The following is a 16,712-nucleotide window of genomic DNA, read 5'->3' as shown; positions in this document are numbered from 1 at the left end:
GGACGACCTCATGCGTCGGTGCCAGTCGCACAATTCCAGCAGCGGCCACAGACGAACTGCTGACCTTACAGGTGTAAGCTAAAATCCAGGGCAGGTACAGTACCATCTTCATAATCCGTAGTGCAGCAAGGAGAGTCTGTGTACACAGAGAGTTGTCAGCAAAATTACCGGAGCCAAAACCATTCCCACATTCCACACACTCGTGCATAGTAACATATCGCCAACATTTTAGATACGTGCGAGAAATCCCATGAGCGCAAACACGACTGGACAGTGGGTGAGAAGGTGTCGTACATGGTTTTATCCAGAGTTCAGCCAAACGGCAGCCGACCTGCGTAACCTCACAGTGACACCGGGGCAGAACATGGACGCCGTGTGCAGCTTCATGTAACGTATAGCAAGGGTTTTATATCCACAGAATCTCTTTTTAAAGGGACATTGTGTAACTTCTCCTGTTATCTATTCATGAAAATCGATTATTTAGTTCAAAAGTCTGTTTTTCATTAATCAGTAATCCCCCCCCATCAACAAACTAAAGTGTTCCTTTCAGCTCTTAATTAGCCGTTCATATCATTCATATCTCCATGGAGCGGGTAAGCTCGGTGCTGCTGCCATGTGGTGTCGCCATGGTTTTACGTTCAGTGGCAGCGTGACGGTAGGAAACTCAGTGGAGACACCGGGGCTGTCGGCTCAGGTCGAGGTGGCGTCTGTGAAAAGTCACCGCGGTAATGCAGTGAGGACTGTGAATGCTGCACGTGAATGCTGCATTCAGGTGCAGTCGGAAAAACGACCGTCGGTAACAAACCAGATGTCATTTTAGTCACAGAAGTCGAGAGAAAGCCAGTAAAACGTGGGTCAGGTAAACAATACGACATCGCCATGACAACATATTGTCACGTGTATTGTTTTGCCTCGTGCTGACGGACCACTTGTTTACATAGAGGCTTGTTTATGCCGTTACCTGCAGCGGCTGTCGTCCGTCTGCCATCTAACCGATTTCACGTGAATGCAGCATGAAATATATGACTGAGTTGCTTGCGATATACAACCGCACCGCTAGATGGAAGTAATTCTAACACAATGTACCTTTAAATAGAGATTCAGAGTTGTTGTATAAGCACAGCGTGTTGGTTAATATTGAAAGCACGATATCTCTGGTTTACTGGAAAACCGCTGCGGCAGTTAAAAGACAAGTCTGCCTTTTATTTTTGGAAGTGGTTTTCCCTTTCTTTGAAACCAAAGTGTCAGACATGCAAAGCTTTGTTGTTTTATTTATCCATCTCTCACCATGTGTCCCGGCCGACACACAGGCCCGGCTCGTGGCCTTGAACTGGTCCCTCCTGTCCGGCCGGTGGAAGCCTTAACAAGCTCCTAGGTGTGAGTCATTGGGCGAGCGCGCAGCCTCCTCCCTAACGATGCTTTTATGAGGTCTCCCCCCATCTGACATCTGACTTCACACCCCCTCCGTCTCTTTTTTCACCCCCTTCATCAGATTTACACATCTCTCTCTCTTTATTTCCAACTTTTCTAACCGCGTCTTCCATGCTTTGCTACCTCTCCCCCGTTCTCCTCCCCTGCTCCATGTCATCCTCCCTCCCTCCCTCGCTCCCTCCCCTCCATTTTTTTTTTTCATCTCTGTTGGGAACAATAACACCCAGTGTGGTTGCCGCTAAGAGGGAGCAGATGCTGGAGCTGCTGCCCACTCAGTGCACTAAACCTCCCACCGCAGGACTCTGAATCCTGTCCCTCCTCCTCCTCCTCAGCCACAAAGAACACAGAGCAGCGACACCAGCGCCAGCTCCGGCCTCTACCTCCCACCTCCAGCAAGGAAGGGTGGATAGGTTCACATACACAGTCTGCAGAGTCTCCAAGAGAAGAAGGAGAAAAAAAAAGAAAGAGAGAGAGAGAGAAGTGGCAGAGTATCTCCCTGAAGCAAAAGTATGTGAACTTAGAAGACAAGAAGAAGACGAAGAAGAAAAAGAAAATATTGATTTTTGTGAAGTGCATGGAAAACCCAGCTCGATCCAGTCCAACTTTGCAAATTGACAGATTGAAGACGTTCTCCTTTGACATTTCCTTTCAATTCAACTCCCAAATTTTGTTCAAGACGCTGCGCAGAAGTTTTGTAGAAACGTTCCCACATTTTCTCAGTCAGTTCCATCTCAAAATAAGTGTCATTTTTATATTAAAATGTGCTTTATTTTGAATTTTACATCACTTCCGAGAACAGGAAGTAGAGCCCACTCTCTCAAGACCATTCATTTTATGTTTTGTCATTAATAGATGTTAAAGGAAATGGCTTAAGTCTGATATGACTTTACGACTTTATTTCAAAGGATTGAGATACCATCTAATTTACGAGGGAGTCCTTATTAACAACAAAAATACAAAATAAGAGTTCAGTCATCAATAGTACAGGTTCATAATAGAAAGTAAACAAAAAAACAATTTAGAGACACAGACGCCCATTCACACATGCTCACACACTACAATGCTCCACCGGCAAAAATAAATACATAAACTGAAATAATGGGTGTATATGTGGGATATGGGATATATCCGCACTATCTAACACATCTATCTCTTAAATGTTTTTTGTTTGTTTTTTCTCACTCACCTATATTCTTTAAGAGGCAGTAAAGAGTAAAAATATCAGCTCAAAGGGGCTTGATTTATTTTAGCAGGCACACTGGGTGGGTGGGTCGTATAAACATCATTTGTAAAGGCACATGTTGTAAGCCTCTGACCTCTTGGGGAAACCTGGGTAAATTAAAAAAAAGATCATTCATCAGTGGCCATGCTCAAAATCTTACCAAGAATATTTGTCTTATTTCTAGTCAAAACAAATCTCATTATACTTAAAAAAAGACTCATCACATTAGAAAGTAGCTTGTTTTTAGACACTTTTTACTTCTTTCAAGCATATTTTCACTTGAAATAAGTAGAAAAATCTGATAGTGAAGCAGGTTTTTCTTTCTTATTACAAGCACAAAAAACTTTGCTTTCGCTGGCAGATTTTTCTACGTATTTCAAGTAAATTTGTTTGAAACAAGTGAAAATGATCTAAAAACAAGTTCATTTTTAGGCGACGAGTCTTATTTTAAGTGGAAAGAGATTAGTTTTGACTAAAATTGAGACATTTTGACAAGAAAGAAGACAAATATTCTTAGAAAGATTTTGAGTTTTTGCAGTGGCAGAAATCAAATCCAGAATTTCCCTCTCTGCATCTGTGGAGAGTTTCTATGCAAAATCAGTTAATAACACAAAACCACAACAATATTGACAAAAAAAAACTTTTCTCTTGGCAAATGTTTACACACACTGATACAATAACCTAAATTGTGACACTGATACTACACATGTAGAGAAATAAATACATCTACAACATCATCTGTGTTCAGAGGCCAAATCATTACAGTTCTGTCTCCATTACTTTTTACTGTGAGCTTCCGATATAGACACACACACACACACACACGCACACACTTTTAAATGCACACACACTAAAGTCCTGACCTTCATCTAATTATCCCACAGATCTGCAGCTCCGTGTACCCAGCTTCCTGCCACTCCAGATGTGCCTACAGCATCTCTGATGTCTATTTAATGTTCCCCAGCAAAGTGACCATCTGTTTATGCGCTCTGGCTGCTGCTGCTCGCCTCCTTCCTCCCGCTATCTCTCCCTCTCCCTCTCCCTCTCCCTGTGTTTAGTAGAGAAGACGACATATATGGCAGTCCTAATTGACTCCTTCTCCTCTTTAAGTGTGTTTTGCAGGAAAGCTTCAAGCACATTACTGCCTCTAAAAAAGAAAAAAAAAAGTTAACAAGTGGATTTTTTTTTATAGCTGCGGTTGAATCTCTCGACCTCGCAATACAAACAGGCTGATTTTTATCTGAGGGAAGCAGCGACCGTGCCTTTATCATTCAATTAACCTCAACAGCTCTTTGCTAAGCTGGATCATATGACTCTCTCTCTCCCTCCATCTCTCTCTGCCCTGCGTGCATTTGGCAAAAAGGAGTGAAACATTGAACTTGAAGGATCTGCTGCTCGGCTCGGCGAACACGGCGCATGCCTCCTCCGCGGCCAAACCCCATACTGCCTCCACCACGCTCGGCCTCTGCAACGCACCTGTGTGTCTGGCTTCGTTCTCTCTGCTGTGAAAATATTTGCACTGCTGTCCTATTTTATTAACTTTTAATACAAAAGAGAAACTGTTCCAGCTCTGAAGGTGATTTGGCAGCTCCTTTCGGCCCTGCAGCAGCATTGTGTCTTGTGTGTGAGCTTTAATGGCGGTCGGTGTGATACGTTCTGTGTCACGTTGTGTCGATCTTCACACATGGCGCACACGCACTTTATTAAGAGCTGCGTCCTGGGAGGGTGTAAGAAAAAAAAAAAGAAAATCCAGTCGGGACTGTTTGTTCTGAGCAGCTGATACTGTTTGGACTGTGTTTGACAGATTAACTCAATGTTCCGCCGGCTCAAACCTCCAGGACCTCCTGCCAAGTTTGATTGGCTAGTGCTCCGTCCATGTCGTTAACGGCGAACATCTGAAATGGTGGCAGTGACACCAGCAGCTCTTATCTGTGAGCATAAATCCTGGTCGTCATGTGTGTGTGTGTGTGTGTTATCATAGCCGACTGATAAGCTGTCATTAACGAGCATTCTTTGAATATGAGTTAATAAGACGCTGGGCCGGTCCACTGTGTTCTCTGGGACTCATTTAACAAACAGGAGTTGACCTCTGACCTCGCTCAGTGGAGGTGATGTTACTGTAGCCTCCTGAGCTCCACTCACAGACAATACAGGATAGTATCACAGTGTTATGTAATGGCCCTGTGTGTGTGTGTGTGCCTTGATATATAACAATAGACAATATTTATCTCATCTATCTGTTTCTGTTAAGTGTGTGTAAAAGTCATTGAGTTCACTTTGTTCCCATTTTATCAATGCCATTGGTAACTTTATGTATAACATCACTGCGTTTTGCATATAGCGACAAAATATACACATATAAAGACATATATAACCCCAAAACATGTAACAGCATCAGTTTAAAACAATTATCACCTTGATTTTATATCCCTGTTATATCCTCTGCTGTCTGTTGGGCAGCTGTTGAGATTTTTATTATTGCTTTATCTGTTATATGAAAAAAAAAAAAAAAAAAAAAAAAGAAATCAATAGATTCAAGAAAAGTTAAAAAAAAATAAAAATAAATAGTGAACATTGCTGAACATAGATTTGTATTTAAGATAAAGAAGCTTCAAATACATTAGAAACTGATCAAATCAATAAACATTTTGATAATTACATGTTATTTAGTGCACTGATTAAAGGAATAGTTCACCCAAAATTCAGATTTCCTCCGGGCCTTCTCTGAGTTACAGTAGGGCTCCCTGCAGCACTGCATGTCCATATGACGGGTGCGAACGGAGCTCACTTTTCTTCGTCCAAAAAGACACACCAAAAAACATCCAAATACCTCCATAGTGCTCGTCTGTAATGTCCCTCTTGTATTGAAGCCCCAACATGAGAAATTGTTCCAAAAAAAATTAAATAAGTCTATATTTTAAGCTTGTTTGTAACGGAATCTCACGCGATTTGCGGAGCCGTGAACTGGGTGTCAATGCCAGATTTGGACAGACCAGGAAGTGCAGTGCTGGGAGCTTCTGCTACAAACAAGCTTAAAACAGCCCTCTCCCAGCCCTTAGTCGACATGAGGGTGAGTAGATAATGAGTGAAATTTGAATTTTGGGTGAACTATCCTTTTAATTAAACACATTAAAAGACTGTCTTTATGTAGGCCTATACACTAAAAGAAAGTTTAGAGTAGTGTTAGTACATACGGGGAAAAAAATATTTTTAATCTGATATTCAGTCAGTTCTTCACTTGAATCTGATTTCTCTAACTTTATTTGATCATTTTCATTGAACAACAAAACCAACAGGAACATCACAGCAGTGCACACGACCCACGGAGACGGACACACGTTACTCGTGCTTTAATATTAAGACATTCCCAGAGGAAACTAAAACTAACAGGAAAATGAATTAAAGGCGTTTGTATGGGTTCGTTAACGGGGTCGTCAACCATCTGCGATTCGCCGTTGAGTCAGTCAGGCCCATGACACCCCCACAAGGCTTAAAAGTAAATTCAACCCATTACACTCTGCCTCTCAACACCGAAGAGGCCTTTTTTGTGATTTATACTGGAAACATTAACTTCAGAAACAGTTACTGGACTTTTACTCTTCGGCCTCTACAGACAGAGAGAGAGAGAGAGAAGAAAAAAAAACTGAGCGAATACACATTCTAGGTATTTGCTCTTTTATGATATATATCGTCCAGCGCAGAGAGTCCAGCTCCTCTGAGCCCTATAATGAGACTGTTGACATTACCCTGGAAAATGACCGCCTGGAGATAACAATAGAGCTAAGCACGGTAACTGTGGAAAGTGAAAGGACACAGTGCACGTGTCAAATAGCCATGGTAAATGCATAGGGAACCATGGACGCGGCGCTGGGAGCACCGTCATTGTTTCCACCAAATCCAGGTTCTCACACTTTTACTGGTCCATGTGTCTGGGTGTGGTGCCATCCAGCTGCAGGAGCTTTCTTTGTGACCAAATGTGCACCGACCGTGCAGTTAGTTGCCCCGGTGACAGTTCATATGGGACACTGAGGGAGGTGGAGCCAATAAACACATCCAAGTTAACGTATGAACAAATTCGGCGTTGCTTCAAAAAAAAAAAAAAAATCCCTGTCAGTCTTTTTCATGTACAGTGTTAAAATATCTCACATCTGTCCCATTCTCCAGCAAAAGTATAGCGGTTCACCATGGAATAAAAGTGGTTGACCAAAAAAATGTTAATTGTTGTATGGCATCTCGGTATAAATAGTCACTGAAACACTGTCAGATCTAATTTACAAAGAGAAGAAGTTATGCATGTGTCTGAGAGCAGGTTTCAGACAATATAATTTTAAGGGAAAAACCTCAATTTGTATTTCATAATTGGGGCATTGCAGCAGTCTATTCTCAACCTGCTCTACTCAGCTCCGTTGGCAACTTGAACAAAAAAAAAAAAAAGAAGCCAGACCTCTTGTTCTATCATACCTTATAATTTTATGCATCAGTGTATTCCCCCAACACTGTGTGTACTGGTCAGAGGCATCCAGGGCATGTGTTTGGTGTAGAGCTGGTGCAACAGCTGCCAGGAGGCGTTCAACCGATATCTGAGACTTCAGGTTTAGTTGTGTTCAATGTGAGTGACACCTACGGACTCACCTTCATCTATCAGATCTTCATCCAAGTGGCAAATATGAACAAACGCAATCTGTTTCAACTCATAACACTGCTCTGAATGTAGCCTGAATAAGGCATCATTCAAAGATTCACAGTGTAGGATGAAAAAGAATGACCAACTCATTAATCAGGAGGCAGAAGTTAAGTCCAGTCGTCGAAACGAGGTCGGAGCTGTGGGTTGAAATTAAAATAAAAACGAGCTTCGCAAACGAAGATCCCAGATGACTGAAGATCACGTCTTGTTTTTTGCATAAAGCTGAAGGGATTACAGAGTCATCTCATTGATTACAGAGTTCAGGTCTATATCAGTCCACAGTCAGACAGACAGACTGTCTATAAATGGACACCGTTTGGTTCTGTGGCTTCTCTTCATAGACGAGGACGTCCAGCTAAGACGGCTCCAAAGACACAACACAGCATGACCAGTACCATGACGGAGAACCGGAGGAACTGCTTAAGGCTTAAAGACTCATTGAGGCTGGTCAACTTGTCTGTTCATGGGTCGACTGCACTAAAGAGTTTAACAAAGACCAGATGGATGGATGGATGGATGGATGGATGGATGGATGGATGGATGGATGGATGGATGGATGGATGGATGGATGGATGGATGGATGGATGGATGGATGGATGGATGGATGGTGAAACAAAGCTTTAATTCTTTGGAGGAACATGTATCACTATGCAAAATGTAAGGCAAACTTTGCATGTAAAAATGAAAACATCTTCTAAAAGCTGAAGAAAGGTGGAGGACACGTTATGATTTTGGACTTTGCTGCCTCTGGGATTTGGCTCCACATCATCATGGTCTCTTGATGACTCCAACACAGGACGGATGTCCACCTGCTGAAGCTCAGGAGAAGCCGGCGATGCAGCGGGACAATGACGTTGATCTATTTGAGAATGGCAAAGTCAGTCAAAGCCCAGACCATAATCCTGTTGAGATGCTGTGGACTGAGCTGAAGAGGAACATTCAGACCAGATATCCTGAGAAGATTGCACCAAAGTTCCTACTCTTTATATCACGATCAGTTCAAACTTTATGACCATTAAATACAGACAACATGAAAGGGTGCATTAACTTCCCCCCTCAAAATTCAACAACTATTTGAATATAGACAAAACTTCTAACACTGTTCATCATCATTAGGTTTTGTGATATAGTAGATTTTACAACAGAATTTATTCTTTTAATTGATTAAAGTAATGTCTGTTTGATGCATTTGCTAGTGTCTGGTTCTTTATGGTGTATGTGAAACCTGTCAAGCAATCTGTTCCAGACGAAATAACCTGCAAGTCTCAAGTGAATGGTTGAAATGTAACAGGTGTTAAGTCATTGGAGACGTCTATATCAAAGTGCAACAAGTTTATTAGACATGAGACTTGTCCTACACTTGTCACAATGAACTTAAACTGTTGAAGAAAGTCAGAATAAATCAAGACCGAGTCCAAAGAAAGTCTTTAATAAGTGTTTACCTGTCACCATGAAAGTATTTTGCATAGTCCTGATACATTTCATTTAATTTGTTTTGCAGTTAAGATTGTAGCTGTCTTTCTGTATGTCTCTGTTCAGCACTTTAGCCCGCATTTGTTGCCATGAAATGTGGTCTGCAAATAGACTGAATTTTTCCCCCCGGAGCTGGATCTGGGTCTAGATCTGGGTCAAGATATTCAGTCCTGGTGCAGGCCTCCAGAGATGGAGCGTTCCCCCTTATTCAGAAAAACTTGTCTTTGAGAATATGACAAGTGGCCAATCCAGGAAAACCATGCAGCGAGCAGTAGAGTCCGTCTCTGAATACCTGGCCCTTTTCATAGTCCAATCTGCAAAAAATAAGTATTTACATTTCCCAAAGTTGCATAGTAGGGGTCTGTGGGTTTTGGAAAGGCCACATGGGCAAGTTTTTATGTTGCTTGAACTATACGTTTGCTTTTAATTTGTAGGGAGGCATGCCTAATATGTTGCAGTCAGAAAATATTTTCACGGCCCAAATGCAAATGGGTATTTGCAAACAGGTTTTTATGTGCCACAAGAGATTACCTCTGAAAGAAGATCCTGCAGAAAACATCTTGACACCAGCCAGACAGCCAAAGACAGCAGAGGTTTCACAATATAAATGTAAGTTGTGAGATATATTTTACACAGTGTAGGTCATTAATTCTTTATGTGTAATGTCCATCATGTGTTGGCTCCGGTAAAGCATTGCAGCAAGTGCCATATAATCTGCAGCATGCTGGCACCTCTCCACAACGTTATGGTCCCAAATTTACAGCTTGTTTCTGACCCCCTCTTCATCACTCCCACCCCCCGGCTCACCCTCCACAGCACAATCTACCTTCTCCCAAATTTACACTGAGCTTCCTCCCTGAGGTCCAACTTTGTTCTTGGAACGCAAACTGTTGCTACGGCTGAAGCAACTCTTGTCGTGTGACATGTGGTGTTGTGTTACTGTGCTGTACAGCTCTGTAAGATACTAAAGCTCCACACAGTATAAAGATGTTTGTGTTAAAGCTCCATACAGTATAAAGGTAGATGTTTGTATTAAAGCTCCATACAGTATAAAGGTAGATGTTTGTGTTAAAGCTCCATACAGTATACAAAAAACAATAATTTCTAAAAAGTTTCTTTACATTATGTTCATTTTTTCTATTTTGAGACATAAAAACACTCCAAACATTCCCCCCCCCCCAATGGCATCATAATGCGGGTTAAAGCTCCATACAGTATAAAGGTAGATGTCCATGTGTAGTGTGATTATAAAGCAGCTCTAGGTTCTATATTAATACTGTGAAAGTATCAAAGCTTCAGTCCACAGAGAAATGCACACAGCCTGTATTCAGAAACTGAGCCTTAAAACCAGCTGTCAGGACTTCCTGTCACTTTGTGATGTCACAACAAAGCAGTCACCCAAAGCCCCGCCCCCTCACCACCTGGACAACACCATCCAACACTTGCAGGATTTAGTTTTCCTAAGTGTTCTACCTGAAATCTTCTCTGTTTCAATTACATCACTCAGCAGTCATTCAGCCAATCAGAAGAGAAGCTCAGAGCCTCCTCTCCTCTGATTGGCTGGCTCTGACCTATAGAGCTCCAGAGAGAAGTATTTGGTTCTCATTACTCCAAATATATCTTCCCTTGGACAGCAACACTTTGAATTAAACAGAGGAAAAGTGTAATAATAATATTATGTGCTTGTGTAAGTCTTTTCAAAACAAGGTGTCACAGTATATATCACATTTCAGAGCAATAAATTAACAATAAAAATTTGTACAGTGCAAATAAAAAGTGGTTTGGTACATAAAGATGTTTCAGATGAATCAGATGAATTGAAAACAGACGGAGCAGTGAAGCTAAATCTGGACTCATTTCATTTTGATTTTTCTTTTTTCTTTTCATTTTTTTAGTTAAACCAATTTTAGAGACTTGTGTCTTTGGTTTTCTCATTTCCATGCCTGGCCCCTCTCAGCTTCGACGTTGTGCTGAATCCAACCTTAACATGGGAACAATGCACCATTCAACAACTACCGTAATGAGATGTTTTTAATTCCCAACCAGCCCCATTGTGTTTCACATCAACACAAAGGAAAGATCTGCCAAATTAATGGCGGGGGGACGTCAAACAAGATATTGATCTTTGCTCAAGGAATCTGCACTTGATCAGTGGACTATCAAAGTAAAAATGTTAATACATCACATCCTCAAACCGATAAACTCTTAAAGCACATTAATTCATTGCGAGTGTCCCTTTGACTCCTGCTCTGCTGTGTCAAAAATAACAGAAAACCTAAAAGCAGAGCAGGATCCAATCGGATGCTGTAAATTAATCGGCCATTTATTTTGGAATTCAACCCTTTTCTTTGGTTTCAATTGCTTATTACCCACAGCTTTACTTTAATGCCGGGCTTGGCGAACTCCAACGCAGCGCCCTCAAGATCAAATTGGAAACAGACTTGTACCTTCTCTCTCCTTCTTTCTTAGAAAAAGATACAGAACTCTGCAGGTTGCTTTACTTCCTCCTCTTCTCTGCAAAGCAAAGATCTTTTATTTTAACCTGCTGCTGCTGCTGCTGCTGCTGCTGCTGCTGCTGGATGTCGATACGGTGACGGCGGCTGCGTATTAATGCGCTGTAATCCGTGAAGTTTTCTCCCCCTCTACGAAACCCGCCGAGTCGTGACCTCAATGTGATGTGGTGCTGGTGTGTGTTGTCTCGAAGCCTCCTGCTGCTGTGAGACTGTAAAGGGAAAATGATCCAGATAAACAGAACGCCACATGGTTCAGGTAGCACTCACCACTTCCACTGGATATCAGTCAAACTCCTCTCCAGACATGATTTAAATATCCATGAACTATTTACCCAGTAAGGGGGGGGGCTGGGAGCATCTGTGGTGAAGGAGTGGATGTATCACAGAGATGAGCTCAGTTAGCATCTTTTATTTGTGGTTATGCTGTATATTAGCTTGTACCTGGCAGTGGATGACACAGTGTTAGTGGTTGTGCCAAAGCAAACTCTTCAGGTTGGTTTGGCTCCGCCCCGCTTCCCCACAAATTAAAGGGATAGTTCACCCAAAATTGAAATTTCACTCATTATCTACTCACCCTCATGTGGACTTAGGGCTGGGAGAAGTTTCAGAGTTATCCGTGGCTTCTCTGAGTTACAGGGGGTCTCGGTCTCTCATATAACGGTTGCAAATGGATACCAACTGTCTTCGTAACAAAAAGACACACCAAAAAATATCCAAATACCTCCATGCTGCTCGTATGTAGCGGAAGCTCCTCTTCCCAGTTCGTCCAAATTTGACGAACCGGGAAGAGGAGCTTCGAAAAACTTCCACTACAAAACAAGCTTGAAATATAGACTTATTTAATTTTTTTCGGGACAATTTCGCATTTCGGGGCTTCAATACAAGACGGACATTACATACGAGCAGCATGGAGGTATTTGGATGTTTTTTGGTGTGTCTTTTTGCGATGAAGACAGTTGGTATCCATTTGCAACCGTTATATGGACATGCACTGCTACGCCGAGACCCCCTGTAACTCAGAGAAGCCACGGATAACTCTGAAACTTCTCCCAGCCCTTAGTCCACATGAGGGTGAGTAGATAATGATGAAATTTCAATTTTGGGTGAACTAACCCTTTAACAGGATTGGCTGCTTAGATCTGTGACATAAGAAGCCCCAGCTTTCTGCATCTGTTTTTTATGAGACTGTTATTGGTTTAGTGTAGGTCAAAATAATGTCTTGATACGTCTTGTTTTATATAAAACACATCATGAGGACATTAAAATCATTGTAATCTTCATATCTTTTTTATCTTCAGAGATGTGACTGTCAAAACACTGCTGAAACACAAAGTGTCACTGAGTTCAATTTGAGACGAACAAATAAAAAAAACATGCTTACCTTGCAAAGTTTGACTTGTATTTCTGCTCATGACTGGAAAATGGCACCACACCCGTCTTTTCACTGTTTCACGAGTTGCAGCGATGCAACGAGACGATCAGAGTCCAACCCAAAACAAAACTCTTGATGCTTTTGAGTTTGAGGTAAATTCAGAGACCTGTCAGCTGTCGGCTGTTTTGACTTGCTGCGCGTTTGAAGTACGTCAGCCACAAATGTCTGTGAGCGGGGTTGTGTACTGTAAATCCATTATTATCTTATTAACTCAACAGCCCTTGACGTGTTTCACCCAGAACTCTATTGATCGTGTCCAGACCATTAAGCACTCGGCTCCAGAGAGACATGGTTACATCACTTCTGGTTCACTGGCTCCTGGTTTGTTTGTTTGTTTTAGTTTGGTCCTGCACCTTTAGATATTCAGGAGAACTTTTCCTGGTTTTAAAGGGATAGTTCAACATCTTGGCAAAACCCCCATTGCCATAATCGCTATAGTCATAGCAGTAGGTTCGTTACCTTTAATTGTCGGCGTAAGCTATTTTTAGAACGGAGTGGGGCAGCAGGCTGCTCAGAGCTACGCTACGGAGGCTCATGGGATTTCTTGGTTTACCTCATCAAACTCATCAAATACACAATCCAACAACTCCACAACGCTCTGGTGGACAAGTTGTGACCTGCACATTCACCACGCTATGAGATAATAACAGAACATTACCAGACAGAGTTGTTTTAGAGGTAATTGCAGAGACTACTTGCTGAAAAACTGTCCCTGAAGGCAACACGCATCAGCGGTTTTGCATGAATTTACCTCTAAAACAACTCTGTCTGGTAACGTTGTGTTATTATCTCATAGCGTGGTGAATGTGCAGGTCACAACTTGTCCACCAGAGCGTTTTGGAGTTGTTGGATTGTGTATTTGATGAGTTTGATGAGGGAAACCAAGAAATCCCATGAGCCTCCGTAGCGTAGCTCTGAGCAGCTTGCGGCTCTGCTCCGCCGTTCTAAAAATAGCTTGCACCGACAATTAAAGGTAACAAACCTACTGCTATGGGATTAGGGATTATGGCAATGGGCCAATTTGCCAAAATGTTGAACTATCCCTTTAATTTCCTGGTATTGTTTTTGAATTTCTCTTTGAATTACTGTGTGGTTGGTTTTTATTGTTTTTATCTCCTCTTTGGAACCTAGATACTGTTGTAGGTGAAGATTGTTACATCACATCCATAGTGAGTATTTCCAGGCCTCTGGTCTCTTGGTGCGTCACAGCTCAGACTGAGAGCGAGAGACAGAATGCAAAGTCAGCAACAATACGGATTGGTTTTCTTGGTTTCTCATGTAAAGCTGACCTATTTTCAACTGTTTTTATTTGACAACAACAAAAAATAAAAACATGAAACCACGTCGCACCCTGCCTGAATTCTACGGGTTGCATTCTTTCATTGAAATACACGAGTTTCCAACTGTGTCTCATCAGCAGCAACGTCTGTGTGGGCCTGAATGGCAGCGCGACACAGACGGAGGGCAACATAAAAACAACTCAGTGGCTTCCAGTCATTTTTAAAAACACCTAACTCTTACTGTTATGTACCGTTTCCCTCCGCAGCTACTACAACTGGAAGACGCAGACGTCCACTTCCAACTCCAGCCCAAACTTTGAGGTGATTTACGACGACCCCAGCGGCCTGCTCTTCAAGAACAAGAGGGACAAAAAGATCCTGAATGTGGACCCTTTGGTAGGTTTCCCATCGTGTGTGTGTGTGTGTGTGTGTTGTTGCAGTCGTCCTGTTTTGTTTTAAAGCCCCCAGGGAGACAAATGGTCCGGCTAATTAGATCAGTTCACCTGTTGGACGGCAGTAAAAACGTCCCTGGAAAGCAAAGAGGCTATAGGTCAAAACACAAAACACAAAAAAAATAAAAACTCTTCAAATTCCTTTTTTTCTGCTCCAAGAACAGTTTTAAAAACTGATTCATGTGTCCAACAACTGACTCATCATGTACCCACAACGTCCTGTTTGTTTAGGACGACCCAGGATGCTTTGAATGCATCACCTCCTCCTACAGTACCGCCTCTATCCATTCCATTAAAGGGATAGTTCACCCAAAATTGAAATGTCGGGTCTCGCCGTAGCAGTGCATGTCCATATAACGGTTGCAAATGGATAGCAACTGTCTTCGTAACAAAAAGACACACCAAAAAACATCCAAATACATGCTCGTATGTAATGTCCATCTTGTATTGAAGCCCCGAAATGCGAAATTGTCCCGAAAAAAAATTAAATAAGTCTATATTTCAAGCTTGTTTTGTAGCGGCAGCATCTTCGAAGCTCCTCTTCCCGGTTCGTCAAATTTGGACGAACTGGGAAGAGGACGGACCTGACAAACCGGGAAGAGAAGCTTCCGCTACAAACAAGCTTGAAAAATAGACTTAGTTAATTTTTTTCGGGACAATTTCGCATTTCGGGGCTTCAATACAAGACGGACATTACATACGAGCAGCATGGAGGTATTTGGATGTTTTTTAGTGTGTCTTTTTGGTACGAAGACAGTTGCTATCCATTTGCAACCGTTATATGGACATGCACTGCTACACCGAGACCCCCTGTAACTCAGAGAAGCCACGGAGGACTCTGAAACTTCTCCCAGCCCTTAGTCGACATGAGGGTGAGTAGATAATGAAATTTCAATTTTGGGTGAACTATCCCTTTAACGTTGACACCTCTCTACTTGGCTTTTAATGAGTCTTGATTAATTGAGATCAAGAGAGACAAAGTGCATTTCTAGGGGGGGGGGTCAACGCTGTAGGAGAATCACTTGTAGAGAGAAAGAGAGAGAAAGACAGAGAGAAATCAGTGGGAGGGAAAGATATTTGCTTTCCACCTGCACAAAGAATTGAGGATCAAGGGGTCGAGACAGGTGCTTCCTCCACCTCGCAGCCTGACGGGGGCCCTCGGAAGACTAACGACTGACAGACGCTGTTTTTTCTCTCTCCAGTTTCCCCTCTCTGCTGGGGAGAAGGGGAGGGGGGAGCTTGTGGGGCTGAACTATTTTGAAATTGCCGACGGAGCTGTGGGGACTGCGTTTTTGAGGCCAATCGCCAAAATGGCAGCACTAGTGTTCTAGCTGCGGTCGAGCACCGCCCCGACCAGGCTGTCTATTAAAAACACAAGAGAAGGCATAGGGAAGCCAGACACAGCAAACCACCCCGTGTGCCCAGATCCCAGCTCAGCTCGGCTCAGCCCACATTGGCTCGGTCGGCACGGAGCAGCGAGCGCACAACCGATCCGGCTTTTTTAACCCACCATGAGCTCACTTAGCTGCTCATGTGGCCGCATTGCAGATCCGCAGGGGGAAACCTTTCCAAAATCAAGACTCAACATCAACTCCGTTTGGGTGGTTTGTTTGTTTTTCTGCCTTTGTCATATACCATGACCACTTTTTTTCTGTCCAGGCCAAATAAAATAAAAAAGTGGGTTGGGGGGAGTTTGGGCTGGTTCATATTTCACTTATGACAATGACTTGATTCAATTGAAGCAAAACCTCTTGAAGCTGACGTTTGAGGAACAGAGGAAGCTTCTGGGATGACGTGAGTGATAATGACACATTTTGGTTTCTGTAAAAAAATAGACGCTTATCATTTAAGTCCGCCAGCGATTCCCATTTTCTCTTAATGTGTCTATGATGTCGTTTTATTTTTTGTTTTTTCTCTTCCTTTCTTTTTTATTGGTCTATTTTTATTGATGCTCTTTTGAACTTGCAAAGGAAGACCGCCTCACTTATTAGGACACCCACAAGTGTGTTTGAGGTAAAAGTGTAAATTGAGTGTAATGGTTGGCCATGGATCCACTCCCACTAGAAGCTTTTTGACACACTTAGCCTTAAATAAATGCTCCCAGCTGCCAGTGGCTTCACATCTTGGCGGTGGGGCCGCGTCAGCTCGGACGTTCAAAGTAACGCAAAACATCTTTGGTGGAAAATGAAGCGTTACGATCATTGTCAAATTATGCAGCGTTCCAC

General features: G+C 42.4%; 1 protein-coding gene across 1 annotated transcript in view; it reads left to right on the top strand.

Annotated features, from left to right (window-relative positions):
* Positions 1–16,712, top strand: part of cfap299 (cilia and flagella associated protein 299) — a gene marked incomplete at both ends in the record, with an annotated part of 91,574 nt that overhangs the window by 73,421 nt on the left and 1,441 nt on the right. Inside the window, one exon of the mRNA XM_083979937.1 lies at positions 14,302–14,431. Within this exon, the coding sequence (XP_083836063.1) occupies positions 14,302–14,431 (130 nt within the window). The remainder of the gene's footprint in view (positions 1–14,301; positions 14,432–16,712) is intronic.

The sequence above is a fragment of the Trachurus trachurus genome (assembly GCF_905171665.1).
Source record: "Trachurus trachurus genome assembly, chromosome: 9".
Taxonomy (NCBI): domain Eukaryota; kingdom Metazoa; phylum Chordata; class Actinopteri; order Carangiformes; family Carangidae; genus Trachurus; species Trachurus trachurus.
This window is presented reverse-complemented; position numbering and strand designations above follow the sequence as displayed.